The 19,624-nt window shown below is 40.6% G+C and overlaps 1 protein-coding gene across 3 annotated transcripts in view; it reads left to right on the forward strand.

Annotated features, from left to right (window-relative positions):
- The window catches only part of klhl4 (kelch-like family member 4), a 56,432-nt gene that overhangs the window by 13,495 nt on the left and 23,313 nt on the right, over positions 1–19,624 (forward strand). For all 3 annotated transcript variants that reach the window (XM_050043021.1, XM_050043022.1, XM_050043019.1), the window contains exons 2-4: positions 12,107–12,274; positions 15,396–15,532; positions 15,800–15,996. In XM_050043021.1, the coding sequence (XP_049898978.1) occupies positions 12,132–12,274; positions 15,396–15,532; positions 15,800–15,996 (477 nt within the window). In that variant the 5' untranslated portion in view covers positions 12,107–12,131. The remainder of the gene's footprint in view (positions 1–12,106; positions 12,275–15,395; positions 15,533–15,799; positions 15,997–19,624) is intronic.

Genomic DNA, 19,624 nt, shown 5'->3' on the forward strand with positions numbered 1-19,624 from the left:
TTGATTCCTGTTTGATATAAGGATGAAGGAGCTCACTCAAACATACAAGTGATGCTCTGGACATGTTTTCTCTCCATTCCTCATCGACAACAATCCCACTCTGGAAAGTGTCCCAACTTCTGCTGGCTTCAACCGGGTCTGATCCAAAACTGCTGTTACTGGCAGACTTTAAAATGCTGAGGTGGAGTGAGAACAATGTGTGCAGCGACAGCTCTTGTTCTCTTTGTTTCAATTCCCAGTATAATATTTGGAGGTATGGCTCTGTTCTGGGGCCCCTTTGCCTTTCCTCGGCCTACGCAGAAAGCCTCCTCCACATGCCTATGTGGACAGCATAAGGCGGAGAGAGCACACCTCTCTGCCCTTCCATGTGCAAATGAGGAAGGCTTTAAGGCAGAGAGAGCAAACCTCCCTGCCCTTCCATGCGCCTACATGGAAAGCCTAAAGCAGGGAGAGCCGCAGCAAAGACCCCCAGGAACAGAGCAGCATCAGTGACAAACAGAAATGACATTGATAGGTCAGACACAGCATGAAAAGGAGGAGCTGGGGTGGAGGTGGGTTGCAAAGCAGCTTGCAGAGGAAGCAGCAACAGTAGGCAGGTCAGAGCAGTTTAAATATGGCACCCTGAATGAGATTTGCCAATTGGTTGCATAGAAAGGAATCATGTTACCTATCAGCTGACTCCCTTCTATCAATCAGCTACTCCGTCAGTTGATTGGCTGTTTGAGATCAGCTGATGTAACTGGGATGTGAGTTGAGCTTGACATCGTGTCCTGCCTGAACTAATGCTGTGCTTAATTTTAGTCATGTGACCAAACAACGCTAACAAAAAGTTTGCAAATGAGTAGTCCGCCATTGTTGTTGTTGTTTCCAGCATGTGCTCGTTACACAAAGCAACAATGGGCTTGCGCGAACTGAAGAGATTTGTTTATATAAAAATATCCACTTTAGAATCTCTGTTTTAGTGACCTGTAACTTCATTTGCATGTAGACGAGAGGCCAAAATGTAGAGGGGAATATCTGTTTGCAAAAATATCTGTATGTGTAAGTAGGGCTGAGAATTGATGTATGGTATTAATATTCTTAATAAGGAATTTTACAGATATTCTCATTAGTTCACAGGAGCTTATGTGGTAGCAAGGTTATTGGAAACATTTTCACTGAGCTAATAAAACAGATCTTTTTATTGATATGTGATGGAGTTAATTAAGTTTTGTAGCACACTTATAATCCTGCCTGGGTACCATGAGTACTGAGGATAACTCAGAAGTCAGTGACTCATTCATGTCGTGGTCTGTGCTGGTGTAATTATTCTTGTTGTGTTAGCTCTCTGCTGAATTTAGTTAACCTTTCTCCTCCGACTGACTGGTATGTATCCACACAGCTGTTAATTCGAATGCGCTGAAGTAAGTAGGAGATAATGTCATGCTGTTTTCCACCTAATGTGCTGTAGTAATCTATGTACTGTATGTTTGTTGTGTCCTCATGACTCTCATCCCAATAACCTCTCCGCCATCGTCGGCAGAGAATATATGACAGAAGTTAACCTGAATGGAATGGAAACCCTGACCTCTCCCACATAAACACTAACAGAGGCTTGAGTCAGCGGGCTGTTAGTTTGAATGATATCTCAATTCCCTCTCTGCCGCCTTGGAAAAGAAATACCACCACCTCTCCCCCTGTCAACAGCAGTAATTCAGATATTTGTTGGATGTCTCTCAACACCACAAGGCTTATAGGGTCTTGGTTCGGGTGTGACACATCCAGCGGAGGCGTCCTTAAGAGGCTGTAAATTGCAAAGTACAGTATATCTGTTGTAATCTCAAAATGACATCCTCGGGGGTGTAAGGAGATTTTGTGCCCGCATGTAATTGATTCTGAGCGTTCCTTAACTTTGCCAAATCAGCATTCTGTACGCAGCACGGCCATCTCAGATGGAAGCTAAAGATCAAGCCGGAGTTTTCAGTTGCAGAAGGTGGTGAGAAGTGATACAGCAGCATTATATGCTGGACGTATTTCCTCGTTTCTCCTCTGATGCAGATCAGTCACTTTTTCCCCGTCAAATGGCCCTAATTCAAAGAAAATAATCCCTGACACATCTTTCTATGAATTTTACATGGGCACTATTAGCAGGGGCCGTGACTCCGTTCAACAGTGTCCTGAGGCACTCGCATCAGGCAATTTGCATTGAAAAGGAATCACAGCAGCATGGACAACTGTGATCAAGCTGAAAATGTGGCAGTGTAGACAAAAAATTAACTTAATCATATCCAACTGCAGGGAGGTGTTTTAGAAAATATCCAGTAGGTTTTCTATCACATGCACGGCTAGAATATAGAATAGAAAGAAAAAACTGTGGTAGGATTTCAGAGAAATGCAGCAAAATGATCAATCATAGCAGCCTCCAGAGGTGAAAAATGAAGCCAGCATGGTCCCAAAAACTGCAGTCCTTCGAAAAGCCAATAGAGCCAGTCAATCCTCGTAAACCCCCATGTTAAAATGCCCAACTTTATAGCAAAGGTAAAAATGTTTACAGCCTGGTATAAGAAACAGTTTTGGTCTCTGTAGCTAGTTTCCCCTTCACGACAACTGTACGGGGGTGAATTTTTATATAACTCACCTGTTTACATTTAATTAAGGCTTAAAGTTACTCATAATTACTTGCATGGCTGCTTTGAGTGACAGGCTGTCTTTGAGGCGTTACTAGTCTATGAGTGAGACCCAACCCTCGTTCATCCACGGCTCCATCCTCTTGTCCAAATATGGGCTGCGTTACGAATCGCATACTCTTTCTTTTTAACTTTAGTAGGTACTGCAGCTGCCCTTAAAAAGTACGTACTGTTGCATACAGTATGCACAGTCGGGACATACTACTGTCTCATAGCATTGCGCCTTGAACTTTGACCCTCTTGCTTTTATATCTGCTACCTTGTAGATTAAAAAAATAAATAAATTCATAGTTATTTTCTTTGTTGTTGGTGATATTTGTGATTATTTTGCTCACTTAATCAGTATTTCTATTATTACTATTCGACTTGTCATTAGTTACTGGAATGCGCTGTCATCCATCATTGCGACTTTTGGGAGCTGTCAATTAGCCGTCATCTGTTTGCAGCTCAATAGATGTGTCGTATCGTCCGCTGCGCAGAGGATTGTGCATCAGAAGAGCCAGAAAAGCATGCTGGCTTGCATACTGCAAAATCGGACCTCTGGTAATCTGGTATTTTTGGCATACTGCTTTTGACGTACTGTGTAATGGGACATACTAAATCTTTTCCCGGTGATATAGTATGGTAGTGTGGGTATTGGAACGCACAGTTGGTCACTTCTGGCGCCAAAAAATCCAAGATGGCGATGGTCGAAATGCTAAACTACAGACTTCAAAACAGGAGTCTGACACCATAGTAGCTATGTCCATAAATTCATACCAGGGGCGTCCAAACGTTTTTGAATGGGGGCCAGCTGTGTCTCGCAACATATTTATTTAAAAAAATATCACATACAAATGAGACGAATGTTTCATCTTTCAGTGAAAAAGTATTGAACTTTTCACTGCTCATGAAAGTGGCAGCCCTCGCTGTCCACTTAACGCTTCGTTGCTGTCTAACAGAAAATGCCTGCTGTTAGTAACTGTTTGTTTGCTTGTCTACAAACTCATGATAGTCTTGCCATCATCCTGAAAAAAATGCAAAGTGATCTTGTTTGAGTTACCAACAGTGTGTGGTGTCTATTTTGGACAACAAACTACAGGCAGTTTAAAATCGGTCCATGGGCCACAATTGGCCCCCGAGATAGACTCTGGACATCCCTGGTTTGTACAGTCCATGAAATGATTGACTTTTTAATTCTAAATGGTTTCAAAGGTCCAGTGTGCAGGATTTAGGGACATCTATTTGCAGAAGTGGTGTATAATATTCATAACTATGTTTTTATTAGTCAATAATCCCCTGAAAATAAGAATTGTCTTCTTCCACTGAGTCCATCATGTTGTTCTACAGTAGCCCAGAACGGACAAACCAAACACTGGCTCTTGACCATTCATGTTTTGCGTCGGCCGTCATAGTTCTGCGACACCTAATCTGCAACCTTGCCGCTAGGTGACACTACAACCTACACAATAGACCTTTAAGCTCACCATGCTAGATAGGTTGCAGAAGCCTTTAGGATGCAAAGCTCTATCCACGTGTCTAATATGTACAGTGGGTGAGCCAGGATCCTCTGCTTTAATAATGTGGATTAATTTGTTTACCCACAAGCATCAGATATAAATAAATTACAGACAGTCTAACAGTGATGACAGTCTCATACACTATGTGAGTTAACCTGCCATCAGCAAAGCAGTGAGGAGCTTTCTGCTAAGATCTGCACATTTTTCACTTACAGGACGCCCCCAACCCCCAACACACACACACACACACACACACACACACACACACACACACACACCCAGTATACACCAAATTCCTCGTCATTGCAGTGCAGAGCTTAGCATTGTGGTCACAGCTAATCTATAAACAGGGACTGAACATCTCAATATGGAATTAAGATGAAGCATTAAAATGAATCATACCTGTTCCAGTGTTAACATGCTGGCTTTAACAACAGCAGAAATTAAATCTCTATTTTTAAATATATTCGTCTCCTGGCAAATTATTCCCCAGTGGCTTCAAACAGATATTTCACGTGTGTGTGTGTGTAAAAGTCAATTATGTAGATTTTCATTATTAAACGAACAGATATTTCAACTGACGATTGTTCATTTTCATGTGCGGGATTTAACTCCTTTTGATGCAGTTTCTTAATATTCAAAACAGGAGTCGGTACGCCACCTGAGATGTTCATTAGCTGTTCGCAGACATTCTGCTGACATGCCTTTCCGCCGTCACTTCGTCTTTACAACGTGTGCGGTTTTGGTAAAAGCTGAGGGGAGAAGCTATACGGAGGCAATATTTCATTTCTGTTAATAGCAGCGGCAATTTTCCACTGCACTCCCTAACATAAAGGGCCCACTGGCCACATTCAGAGCAGATTTCAAAAGACATGGCTCCCGCACTCAGCTCCATTTCCTCCATCATTATCAATATTAAGTATGTCCGGTATAACAATGGCATCAGAAGAAGAATGTCTGTTGCGAGGGCTCGGTGAGATAGTAAAAGTGCAGAGAGGAAAATCTATTTCTGCGCAGAGTTATCATCTCAGCCTCACTGCCGGGATCAAGTTATTACAGTCAGTGTGTATATTTCTCTCCACACAAAGCCGAATGACAGTAATACCGACTGTCAAAGCACAGAGGCAGAAAGATCTCATGGAATATATAGACTTGGCACATGCTGCATGAGGCTTTGTAGGAGTTGTTGGATTCTCAACCCAACCCAAGCTCCTCAGCAGCCTTCAGGGGCAAATGGCTGTTATAATCCATTTTGAAAGAGACATTTCCCATTTGGCCCAGGCAGGCACGACTTTCGCTCTTGTAGAGGGATGGAGTTGACACTAGTTGGAATAAGAGTGAGATTCTCAGCAACATGTCTGACTCATAACCTCTACAGCTCGGGGCTAATCCTGGCTGACGAAAGCACATCTTGAGTTGTATGACCATTCATCTAGGAGGGCAGTTTCGGCACGGCGAGAAGTCAGAATAATTACAGAGGAAGGGACATTAAACATGATATTTAAAATACCTCCACTGTAATTGATTAGATGTCAACCATTGCATTTATCAACAGCTAATTTCAGAACTGATTAAGCCAGGGATGTCACACACATTTTAGTTCGGGGGTCACGTACAGCCCAATTTGATATATATATATATATATATATATATATGACTTTGTATTAATACAAGGTCACAGTGTTTATGATGCATCTCATCAGGACATGGTGGCTTATGTTGATATCCGTTATATGAAGTATTATATGAAGAAAGATCTGTAAGAAAACGATGATAATATAAAGACGGCTGTTGAAATTGGCAGATAAGAATGATGTAGGTCCAATCATGTCTTTCATACAGTCATCTGAAAGACCGAATGAGACCCTCTGGTGGGTGGCGGTGCGTTTAACACCCCTGGATTAAGCAGTTTGAGTATTAATTCTCTGATTCCAGCTTCTTAAACGTGAATACTTTCTGGTTTCTTTACTCCTCTATAGGGAGGGCACAGGAGGCTCATCTCGCTACACAGCATAGAGACCTGTTCACAAAAAAAGCAAGCTCAAATCAATCAGAAGAGCGAAATCTCGAAAGATGATGAGATGGATAGCGATGGGTGTATTGCAGAATTGGTTCTGTTTGTTGAACCCACAGTTAACCTCCTGAGACCCTGTGTCCGCATATGAGGACATCACATTTTGGGTTTTCTGCACCTTATACTTCGTTCTGCTTAATTTAGACCTGTTGTCCTTGATTGTGGACACTTTACTACTCAGTCTGCAGCTGATCGTGACACAAAAGTGGACAAGGTACAAAACCTGATCAAAGTTTATGATTGAAACTTATTTGTGCTAAATAACAACTGTAGTTTGATATGGCAACAAATTTGACTAATTTGAGAAACAGTAACGAGCTAAAATGCTGTTAATTAAGAAGTACTTGTTATTGTATTATCCCAGCATTTCACACAGGCCGACTAGGTGTGACAGACTGTTCCTACACACAAAAAGGACATTCATAGACTGCACTATGGATCAGGGTAAATTTAGTACAGAGTTACAAAACAAACAAATCACAAGGCTTTTAGAAATGTTGCATTATTTGCAATTTTGTTTTTGCACTGTTGTATTCAGGCATTGAATTGAACAGTTTTGAACAGTTTTAGACCTGAACAGTGACGTCTAACCCAAACAGTCACAACACATTCAACAATTGTTTGTGATTTTGTTTTTGCACAACAATGTTCAGGTATTGAAATAAACAGTTTTATAATTTATTACACACTTGTGACTGTTAAAAATAAACCCATTGTCCCCATATGAGGACATGTTTTTTCCAAAAAACTACTTCCTGTTAAGCCTCAAACAATGGATTCCAAATGGCATAACACAATAATAAAGGATGTTTTCAAGAGCTCAAACAAAACTATGCTTCAAACAACCAGGACCACTTTAATTATTTACAACTATGTGACTTTTATGACAGGGAAATAAAACATACAGTAAATTTGGATGAAAATGGAATAAACAGAACCGTAATTGGAGTTCACAAATCAAAGAAATACAAAATAATATCTACACTATATGAGTGTTTATTAGAGAGAAGAGGAAACACGAGACTAAATGTAAAGCTACAATGGGGAAAAAGAAGTGTGAATATCACAGAAGATGAGTGGTTGCATATTTGGAGAACACAGCAGTCTACAACATCCTCTCGTACTTGGAGAGAGCACTGCTGGAAGAATATAATCAGATTCTTTATTACAAAACAGATTGCTGGTTGCTGTAGCAGCAACCATGTTGGAGAAGATACAGGGCAATAAATGTGGATCATACTCATGTATTTTGGGTAAATATTCATATGGTTATTATTAAAATTTTGGGTTATGATACACTTAGATCATGCATGGTGTTGTGCTTGGGCAGTATGGCAGGAGGAATCAATGACGACACAACTCAGTAACTGACTATGTCACAGGGATGAATAGTTTTTGAGACACAGGGCAATCTGGACCTTTGTATTTTATTTTTATTTTTTTGTATACTTACTTCTGTTTCTTTGTATTCTGTTTTATATTCCTTTATTTCCTCCACCTTTTTATAACATTTTGTAAAAACAATAAAATTAAAGTGTTAAAAAAAAAAAACTAGACAACTTAGTTTTTTGCTTAGTTGCTTACTGCTTAGTTTTTTTTTATACTTGTCAGGTCTTACATATCCAAATAGTTCGGAGAAATTAAAAATGCACACCAATCAAAAGCTGGGGGCTGGTAAAAGGAAAAAGGAGGTTAAGACTGTACATCATCGCTAGTGGTGCTGCGTAGTGTTTCTGTGTTGTGGAGTGGAGTTACATATGACTGTGCACATCATATAATGTCTGTAAATTCAAGTCAAATACAGACTTTGCTACCACAGACGTGGGGGTGGATTTCTAAATCACAGCTAATAATAATCCCATGCGAAAAGGGCTTTAGACAGTAAACGGAATTTCTTTGGTTTGTGGACAAAACAAGACATCTGAGGACATCATCTTGGGCTGATCAACATTTTTTGACATTTTATGCACCAAACATCTAACGGATTAATTGAGAAAATAATCAACAGATTAACCAACAATCAAGCATATGGAGTTACTATAGCAGAGCCTTAAAAGAGGCTCCGCACCACACAGCTGCTTCACCTGAACAGCTCGTTAGAGTTTTTTGAATATGCAGTGTCTTTTCTCTGATCCAATTATTTAGTCACATTGTGGTGTGATATCTTTGGGGAGGTGTGAGCAGGAAATGACAAGACTTCAGGTGAAATGTGCTCAGTGAAGGAAGAAAGCATCATGTGTACTGTAGGATAACGTGGCATGGGAAATAGAAGCCTCCTATATTCTACTCTGCTCGATTGTATTCTTTTATATAGGCTAATTTACCCTCCCGCTGTTCTAGGAATGCAAGTCGGCACATCGAGGTAGTTTGTAGACCACGTAAGAAATCTATAGGCCCTGTTAGGGTCTGTGGCTGTCTTTGAATTGCTCGGTAATATGCGACGTACAGCAGTGTCCCCACAGCAGTTTCTCTGGAGTAAGGTGTTCTGAGGCTTTAGTGCCTCAATAAAATTGGGCTATACCTCTGATGATCCAACCCTCCACTGAAAGCGAAATACACACCTCAGAGAAATTTACTGCTCCCTAGAACGTGATACCAAAGCAATTAGTGTCGGAGAGATTGGTAGGCATGAGAAATCCTTACAGCATGCCTCGGAGCCAATACAAAGGCAATGTGTCTCAGTTTTACGGCCCCATTGCTTATTCACTCTTGTTTGGTGTTCCTCTCCAAGACTCCGGTGTCAGTGGGGAATTATCGTGACAGGGCAATAAATTACTCTCGCATTTAGCATAAAGTCTCCCAATAAAGATTAGACTATAGGATACTGCGGTGACCTGAGGGCGGTATAAACAACTCCCCGAGGGGAAATGTTGTTGCTTTTGTTAATCAAAGAGGAGAAAGTCACACACTCGGCTAAAAACTTTATAATAGTGTGTTAATCAGGACATCGATAGGAGCCGTCGCCCCCTCCATCCCTCCTGTGTTATCAATCTTAGTATGTGCCGATACTCAGTGCTGCCGAGCATTAGGTGGTTTTCAGTGCATTTGTATTGACAAATGTATAACTTGACTAGTTTACGCAGCTCTCATATCAGTGTATGAACTGTAATGACGCAAAGTGTTGATTTAAATAGCAGAGACTTTTTTTTCTCGAGCACAATCAGTCTGTACACAGCCACAGGACCGTGAGATGACAGTAAAATCCCTCGGTGAGGCGGCTTGGGTCTGTTTATGTGGCGTAACAAACAACCCTAAATGTCAATGACTGGACTCGGCTGTGTGAAGGACACCGAAGTGTCTGGGCTGCATTATTCGCCACGAGTCTGTGGGATTACTCGGGTGCCTGTAGAACGGCATGTAATCTAGCAGCCTGTGGGGACGGGGACTCAGCCTTCGCCACAATGCTGCAAGGAACAGGCTTGTTCACTTGTTAAGTCCCCGTCTTTGGGAAGCCCACGTGCGCACGCTGATATGCAGATGCACACAGGAACAGACACAAAGGCATGCACGCGTGCAGACACAGGGAATTTCTGTCTGTTGCATAGATTGTGGCGCTGGCTCGTCCCATTGGATTGCAGCGCTTAGTTATCGACTTATACGGAGTTTAGTCCGTAACAGTTTTAATTTCAGCTTCGAGTGGCAAGAAAGATGCAGATGGCCCTCAGGGAGTCGAGGATCCAGGAGTGTCATATGTCCAAATAAGCTCTTTTGTGTCCTCAATCATTTGTTGCTTATCTCACTGTGTACAGCTTTTACTGTTGTTGTTTTCATACTTACGATGGTGGACAGGAAGAGGAAACAGTGGGTGAAATGAATTTGTTTCATTAATTACGCTCCCTAAATAATAATTTCCTTCTTTATTTCACCTGAATTTTTCTTGTCTGTTCTGTAAAGTCTCCCTCGAGTAATGTTAACGCTTACAGCTCACTGTTTATTAGAATTCTATGTCCAAAATAAATACGTCAGTACAGCCGCCTCTGGTGGTCACGGTTACTGTGATCAGCTGCTTATATGGATCAGAAAGCTCAGGACACAATCACTCCTTTACAAATCCTGTGTAAATAATGTGCTTATAGTAATCAAGTAGTCCACTTACAGTGTTCATGTCAGGTCTTAACGTTGGGAGAAAAAATAAAACTACAGTAATTCTATTTTTAACTTTACTCCCATGATACTTTGCCATTGTCTGCTTGCGGCTGGCTACCTGAGGCTGGTGCTGCATGATGGACCCTGGATTTCTATAAGATCTTATCTCGGGAAAATGGTTCCCGAATGAACTGAATTGTATTTATTTTGCACAATTGTATTTTCATTTTCTTTTTTCTTTGTCACTTCTTTGCATTTAGAAGTGGAGCAGGTGTAATACACAAACAAACAGCATCACTGCATCGTCACAAAAACAGAAACAAACAAACAAAACAGCAGCCAAAGCTAAACAGTGTACCTCACACAACACAGGGCCAAATAGTCATACAATAGAAATATTTATATTGGCATAACAATGTTCAAAACTAGCTCAACTGCGACAAGTACAAGGTGACAAAAACAACAGGCATTCTTGAAGAGATAAGAATAGAGGCCAGTCACTGTTTTAAGTAAGGCCACATATCTGTTCTCACTGCCCCTCAGCTTCAATACACTTTTCCCATCTATTTAAATATCCTTCCAAAATGAACTGGTGTTTAAGAAAGCCCTTACATCTGTACATGCTTAAAGATTCTACTCCAGTTGCCTTATAGATGAACCTTTTCTCTAATAATTTAAGCAAATTAACAGTATAAGTCTTTATTTCTGTAACACAATATCACAGAGGAGAGATCCAGCTCCAGGTGCAAACTCATTCTTGAGCACATTTTTTGAACGTCACCCTAAACAGATACAATCTGACAGTACCAAAAAAGACTGTACTGTTTTTCTAGTAGCCAGAAAGTTATGAATTATTTTTAACTGAAAACACCTTGAGTCAACAGTTGTTTTAAATATCAAACCAAAAACTAGTTTCCATGGTACAGGGCAGTTTAAAGTATCCTCCCATTTTTGATCAGTACTGTGTGGAATACTTCCCAAGGACTGGTGTTTCGGTTTATCTTCCTGTGTCTTCCCGGCTGACAGACTAACAGTTTGTATTTTCCATCATTGTTTTTTCTCATCAAGTGCATTCGAAGAGCAGAAACCAACTGATTAAAGGATTGGAGAGAACCGATAGTGTCATACAGTACATGTCAGTGATCTGGTCGTAACTCACATGTTTTCCTTCTTCATTAACACCATGTTCAAAAAGACTTCCAAAAACTGGTTTCCCTTCAATCGCAGTGTTGGAGTTAAACCATATAACCTGATGCAAAACTTTGTCTCTGTTCTCAGGAGGATTAAACTGAAAGCAATAGCACAGATGAGTTTCCAAGTATCTTCTCAACTGAGCCCATATGACTAGGTTGAATTTGCGAAAATAGGTAAAACTTCATTGGCACAGCGGAGTAGCTTCCAATAACTTGGATGAAAACCAGCCCTTATGCAAGTACATTTTTTGAGCAAAGGCAGCCTTTAGAGTGAGTCACAGTGCCACAAGACTTGGTGGTTTTAACCCACCTATTTCATAATTATTATTGTGTACGGCACTTTTTTTTAATTCCTTGTGGTTTATGACTCCAGAGGAATCCAAAAATCTTCTGTTCACAGGTCTTAAAAAGTCTTGTGATCACTTAGAGGAAGCCTCATGCAATGTTCTGAAGCAAAGAAAGTGGGAAGGTTTCTTTGAAATTGCAATGAAAAACTGCACATACACAGAACAGAATGCAAAGTAGACACACAGACAGGGTCCATGGTTTTGGTCTGTTTTCTTACAACGTCTGTCTTCTCGTCCTCAGGTTGGTTCTGAGCACCTTCTCCAGAATGAACACCAACTCCTCCGACGAGTTCTTCCAGGCCACAAATCATGCAGAACAGACCTTCCGTAAGATGGAGACCTACCTCCAGCACAAGCAGCTGTGCGATGTCCTGTTGATAGCCGGGGATCACAAGATACCAGCTCACAGGTTGGTGTTGCTGTTTCTGTCCGCTTTGATTGCATCAATTACAACCTACATCGGCTCCAGTGAAGAGACACAGAAGCTCATCTGGATTCACTTCATTAAGCCGTCGATGCGAGCGCTCAGGCTTTGGTCTGGACCACAGTTTGCATGCTGAAGTGTATTTTGCCGGTGCCGATCCATATGAGGAAGATAATCTTTGAAATGCAAAGTGAGATTCCTCTGATTTTGCAGGTGACAGGAAAGATGTGCCCACTCACTGTTCAGTGGTTTGCATCTAAATAATGCACACCGCTGTGATGTAATTACACCTCTGCCCTCGCTCATTTCCACCTTACGTTTGCTCCCTGGGAGAGCACTGTGATCCCAAACATGGAGGTGTCAATATTTGAGCATCCAGCCTTGGTTCAGTGGCTGAATTGAACAGATCCCAGTGACATCCCCTGAATACAGAGAGGCATCACGTTCACTGAGTGCGTGTGCTTATGTGTGTCTGCGAATGTTGTTGGTTCATCCAGACAGACTCATGAAACAGAAACCAGAATGCTCCACTGAGAGAAAGAAGTATCAGTGACTGACCTAGTTGAAATAATCAGCTCTCCGACTCTCGCTCTGGCTTTGTATGTGCTCAGAGGACACAAGCAAGGAAAGCAGGGACGGTGTGGAGACAAAATAAATGACACATAACATAACAAGTATTCGTATAAATACCCGAAACCACAGAATTATGGAAATATGGGTGGGGCTGTGTCACTCGATCTCAGTTCCTCGTATCCCCGCATGATCTCTGGTTTCCTTCATGAATCAACCACTGTGTTATGTGAGCCAGACGAATGAGCGAACGTAATTAGAAGTCTGACCAGTGTAGCTATTAGCAACATGAAGTATGTGGAATCATTTCATACATCATACACTGACACAGTGATACAGAGTGTAGGGTGAACAGTAACTAGCATGGTGTAAAACCACACACGCAGTGTGAATCACATTTAGAAACAAATATGGCTGGAAAAATTGACTTTCGTTATATGTTTGAAATACGGCGTTAACATATTCTTCGTCAATGCAGATCAATATACAAGAAAAGAAAACCTACAAAAAATAAATAAATAAATTAAAAAACCTACGCCCACATGAACAGAGAAAGTTGCAAAAAAGAGGATCTTGTATCACAAATAAAGCCTCACACCCTCATATTGTTTTGTATTGACTCATGGCTATGAAAAAGGGGATATGACTAAGCTATATACAGCCAGAGAAGTAGAGATAAAGGCTAAAATGAAATAAAATAGAGTAAAATGTTTCCAGCAGTTTGGCTAACAAACTAACAAATAAGAGAACACAATAGAGAGAAAGTGAAATTCTAATAAATAAAAGATAACGATGTTCCTTATGGTAATTATCTTAACAAAGTCAGGTGTCAAAGGTTAAAAATATTGCATCTAATTTTCCCAGAGTTGTATGAAAATGTCCGTCTGTAGGTGCACAGAGAAAGTGACCTCTTCCATCATGTAAATCTCCATCGTGCTGTTGAGGTTTTCGAATGTCTGTCGTCATACTTTATGACATCATCACCTTAAGAAAAAAATCCTTGCACAAAATCCTCAATATGAATAAAGTAATTCACCAAGTTAAATGAGTTAGTCTTTCTTTTTCTTTCTTTTTTTAAATTATTAAATCAGATTTCTTTAATGAGACCGCCCCGTTAATACAGGTGCGTGCAAGTGTCACTCAAATAACATGTACTGACTAGAAACAGATTCAAAATGACCAAGAAGAGATGCAAAGGAACAACAGAGAGACAGAAAATATTTGCAAAAAGGGGCAAAACAATCAAAAAGACACAAAATGTCAAAAAAAAGACACAAAACGACTGCAAAGAGATACAAAACCACAAAAACATGCATTATGACATTGGGGGGGGGGGCGCTTTTGCATACCTATGCCCAGGACCTCATTGTTTTAAAATCCGCCCCTGGGTATGTGACTTTGTGTGCAGCAAGCAGGAAAGCAAACACCTGTTTCACCACAGTAAGAATGTTGTTTTTAAACACCAACTATTATGGCAGAATATTTCATTGCATAATAACGTGTTGTGAATTTTGGAAATAATTACATCTATCTTTTTTCAATATTTCTTTTCATTTTTGGTCTTTACAACGATCTGGAGGTATTGAAAATGTTTAGATTATGCAAGTCGGAAACAATCATACTAATACTAGTAACAGTAGTGCAGTCTAATGTAGGGCTGCCCCCGACTGAGAATTTTCCTAGTCGACCAATAGTCATCATTTAGGGCCATTAGTCGACTAGTCGCCCGCATGTTTACGATATTAATCTAATTATTAAATGATATATTTTGGGCGTGGCAACACAATGGTTTGAGTTGAAGGTGTGAGAAAGAATAGTATCAGTAACATTGTTAACACTGTGCTACATTACAGAGAAATACAAAACCGTACTAATGAACCTTCATTAATATAGGCCTATATTTTACCTACAAGTGCACGTCACACACTGAGCGAGCCGCCTGTTAATGACGCTGTCGGCAAAGCAGTAATGATTGTGCTAAGTGGCTAATGGGCATGTAGCTACTGACATGTTTCAGATGATACGTCATGTTTGTAGTCGACCAATGAAGATGAGTTTACATATCACCTTGGGTTCGTCCTTCACCTTCTCAAAATGATCCCACACTTTGGATTTCCTGCCCGACATGATATTAACTTATCTGTTATTAATTTATCTGCTACAGTGCAGAGTGAAAAGACATATAAAAAAGCTGTGCAGCATTCTGTGCCATTGGTGTGTGAATGTCTAAAGTGAGTAGCAGGTGTGTGGTAGCCTCGGCCTCCATGTGAACAGGTAAATGTGACTCTGTAGTGTGAAAGCGCTTCGAGAGGTCAGAGCTCTAGAAAGGCGCTGTACAAGTCCACTCAGCATGATTACACCGACAGCACAATGTGATACAATACACTGCAAAGGTATGTCTGTTTCTTATGAAGCAAAGCTGCATTTGAGAAAACACAATCTCAGGATTGATATACCGACCACTTAAAATAATCAGCATATAGATCTCCCATAGACCTGCGAACTAATGTATGCTCCCGTGTTTTATTTATGGCAGACTGGTCCTGAGTGCCGTGTCGGACTACTTTGCTGCTATGTTCACCAGCGACGTGCGAGAGGCGAAGCAGGAGGAGATCAAGATGGAGGGAGTCGACCCGGAGGCCCTCAGATCCCTGGTTCATTTCGCCTACACCGGTGAGTGCTCGTAAAAGACGTTCACTAGCTCTTGTAAGCAGTTATGAGACTTCTAAAATCCAGCGTGATTAAAATGGATCAATGAGGTAATTCATCACTGGGCAGCACTTCAGTGTGATTTTGCTTCATTTTACTGTGCTGCCGTTGGGAATATCCACCTCCACTGTGTTTAAAATGTAAAATAACATGATGACTATCAAGTTTGTTCCAATGCAACGTTTCTCTTTTCATGACATAAAATATACTCTCCTTGTCCTGACATTGCAGGCGTCCTTGAGCTGAAAGAGGAGACCATTGAGAGTTTATTGGCGGCAGCTTGCCTCCTCCAGCTTTCACAAGTCATCCAGGTCTGCTGTAACTTCCTGATGAAACAGCTCCATCCCTCCAACTGCCTGGGAATACGCTCCTTCGCAGATGCCCAGGGCTGCGTGGACCTGCTCAACGTGGCTCATAACTACACCATGGTAGGAGGGCCGAATAGAGCCGGAGCACATTTGCACGGCTTGGGTGGGCTAAATTATTTATTCTGGAAGAAGAGATCACACTCTCTAAGTGACTCTTCATTGCATGAATACACACAGGGAGCTGCGGTAATGAAAGCTCCAACAGTAACAAGAGTATTTAAAAATGTAGTTTAATTAACACTATAATGTACTTTGGCTTGGAAGGCGGCTCACACTGTGAATCAAATTAACTCTGCTCCACATAATCTAAGGTGCTGACGGGATTTATGATAATCCTTTTTTTAGTGCATATGTGATTTTTAATTTCTGCTCACATCGACTCTAATTATAACCTGTTTAATAATAACCACTGTTATGACTGTGTAGATAGGGTCATTGAAATGGTTGTGACCGTCCTGTTTTTTGAGGCTACTTCATTTAAATAACCTGTCATAACCTGTGACAGAGTGAACTAATTTCAGCAGAGAAATGGGTGACGTCCACATTTGAATAGAAATTGAATAGTTTCATGCTTTCACTTTATCTAATTTGCTTATACGTGGCTGTCAGTAAGAAATACCAGGTTGCCTCACATTGATTAGTGCGCCGCCCAGACTCTTTCTAGATATATTTCTGGCAGAATTATTTGCATTGGATTAAGATTCATGCACACATTTGTCAGATAACGTCTCGCTGGCCGCGCAGAAGTGACAGCATGAGGCAGCCGTTATCTCCTAGAGGACATCTGCTCAGCCTGTTTACATAGGCCCCATCCAGGACCACGAGGTTAATCTAATCATCAAACTGCACAAGAGGGCCAACTTCCTGTTCAATCACTTCAGTAATGAGCAGCGAGAGCTGTGGGCTTCCTGGAGCTCCGTCCTCTGGGTTGTGAGGGGAGCCAGTTGCGTTATGATAAGCTTGTTTTGAGCAGAGTAGCTGAGATCCGCCTCTGACATCCTCTTCCTCTCTGAAAGAGTCGCCTTTTTATGTTGAAGTAGACAAAAATGTAATGTATTGTTTCGGCTGACAGTCTTTCTTCACAGCAACAAAACTATATTTCAGTTACTTATCTTAATAAATGCTATAACTTGGATTTTGTGAATCAATTCCAGTTTAGAAAAATAACAAAATATAACAGTTTTTAATTTTATTTAACCTTTATTTAACCAGAAAAACCTCTTCAGATTAAAAATCTATTTTTGAAGACTGATACAGAAAATACATAATTAAAATGTACAGCTCTAAAACAAGCAGTATAAAACACAAAATAAGATAAGAAAGCCAAAAAGTATGTTAATATATACCATAGAAATGCAAACATGGCAGCTACACATGAACACAAAGACCAGCTAAGACACTGGCATGTAGAAGATTATAATGTTTCCAATGCCAGTATTGATTCCTTTTGCATTCCCTTATTTATTCCTGATTCATTTTCTCTGTGGGAAACACATGTTTTACACATGTTTTGCAGTATCCTGCTCTCTCTTATTGTAATAGTTTACCACAGTCATTCTGCTGTCGTCTGCTACGAACCAAGAAAAGTCATCGTCATATATCAATCAAGCATTTATTTGTCGCTTAATAATAATAATAGTTACAATAATAACTTTATTTATATGGCACAATTCATGCATAAAATATAACACAAAGTGCTGAACATAAAGACAAGCAATACATTTGTGACAGAAAAAAGGTGATAAAAACATATAATAAGATAAAAATAATGATGAATAAATAAATAAAAGATAAAGTAAAATTCAGTTAAACCTACAGGCTAAGATCAGATAAAACAACCATCAGTTAAAAAACACATTTCAGGAGAAAGCAGTGGTAAAAAGATGTGTCTTAAGATTAGGTTTAAAAGTGACTGGCATCCAGGCGCCGCCACTGTCTAAGCCAGTGGTTCCAGATTCCTCCTTAGTCATCAGTTCAAGGTCCACACAGTTTAATATATTCAGCATCATACTTGTGTTTGGCCATGTCATCGAGCTAGTTTGCCGTCTCTGTCAAGTAGCTGTCCATTAGTCACTCACTCTACAGCAGGAAATGGTACTTCACAATAAAATCTCTGTGCCGGAAATTCACTGTAGTTAAAAAATAAAGTGTGTTTTTTACAAACTTGACATGTTCGCAAATCATTTGCAGACCATTCAGACCCGCAACCCACCAGTTGGGAACCACTGTCCTAAGCCAACCACAAAAAATAAAAAATAAATAAAAAACAACAACATCAAAATAGACATAAGATCATACATTTTGCGTCAACGTCTGGGCCTTCGTCATTGTTATAGCCTTGTGAGATTTACCTTTTATTCAAAAATTTACATTGCATTTCTTTTCATTTGGGTTTGTTTTCTTAGTCTAAGAAAAAACCTAATGTTACTATGACGGGATATCTACCCTCTGTAACAGATGTGCTGCTTGGCTGGGAAGCAGTGGCAGTCGTGTGCGGAGTGTCAAATACATGGCCTTCCTGGAATTTATGCACAAGTTGTGTAGACAGATGTTTCAGCATATTTCTGGTGTGTCATTTTACAGACATTACAAGCAGCACTGTTGTCATCTCTCTTTGTAAAATGAAGCTTCTCTTTGGACCATGTCCTCGTCTGCACCCTGATCCCGGGTTTCACGAATCCAGCAGTTAGATGCATTAGTTTGATGTCAATTTTGCAATGTGATACTGTCAGAAAACATCAGCGAAAGAAACTGATATGCTCAGAGCCATACTACTCCAATGGACTGAACAATCCAGAGCCTGCTCTTAACTGGAGCCGGCTCTGGATTCCCACCCTTAATAGCAATCTGTCTCTGCCAGCCTCTGCAAATTGCATGGTAATCAAAATGTTGAAAAGTAATTCTCCCAGCCTCACACCCATTAAACATCAGCGTTCCCCCTCCTCAGAAAACACTGTTATTACACAATTACTCTTTTGCAGTAGTTAAATCAATTAGTATCCTCTCCCGCTGATCTTGTTTTCCAAGCAGTTTACCCACCAATGAGTTTGCCAGTGTCTGAAAACACATCCTTTTAAATGTTTATAAAACAAACTCGGCGGAGCTTTCAATTTTCTTGTCAGCTGTTCAGGACTGGTAATTACAAATAATTGGTCTAAAGCAGTGTCAGTGAGTTGGATGGCATTTCTCCCTCAGTGCTGCCACAACAGATCGATAGATGTCCCTCATTTCATTAAGGCTGTCTGTGTTAAGCTCTTAAAACCTGCTTTCATAATAGATTGGACCGAGACGCTGTAATTTGTTGCGAGTTGATGATCAATAGCGTGCTTGTTTTTCGTAATTGTTGAGCATCCAGGCTAAGTTATTCAGGCGGCTTAATAATTAATGCTCAGATGCCTCATTCAAGAAGGAATCAGGGCGTGATTATGGCCGCAGATTGCTGTGTACGTCTTCTGTGTGTTTTAATGCTGGGTATTCCATAACTGTAGAGGCGTAGAGGCAGGAGGGTGTTTTATACCGTATCATCTCTAATGGAACTGCCCAGAGACAATGTCCTTGAAGAGGTAGCCATGCAGCGCTGTAATATCGCCTGGGCTTGTGGCCAGGAAATGGAAGATCAATCTTAAGAAAGGCAACAGTGAACAGCTTCCACAAAACTTAGAGCTGGACGCAGCGTTGGTGTGATGGT

Source organism: Epinephelus moara, chromosome 4 (assembly GCF_006386435.1).
Source record: "Epinephelus moara isolate mb chromosome 4, YSFRI_EMoa_1.0, whole genome shotgun sequence".
In the NCBI taxonomy this organism is placed as follows: domain Eukaryota; kingdom Metazoa; phylum Chordata; class Actinopteri; order Perciformes; family Serranidae; genus Epinephelus; species Epinephelus moara.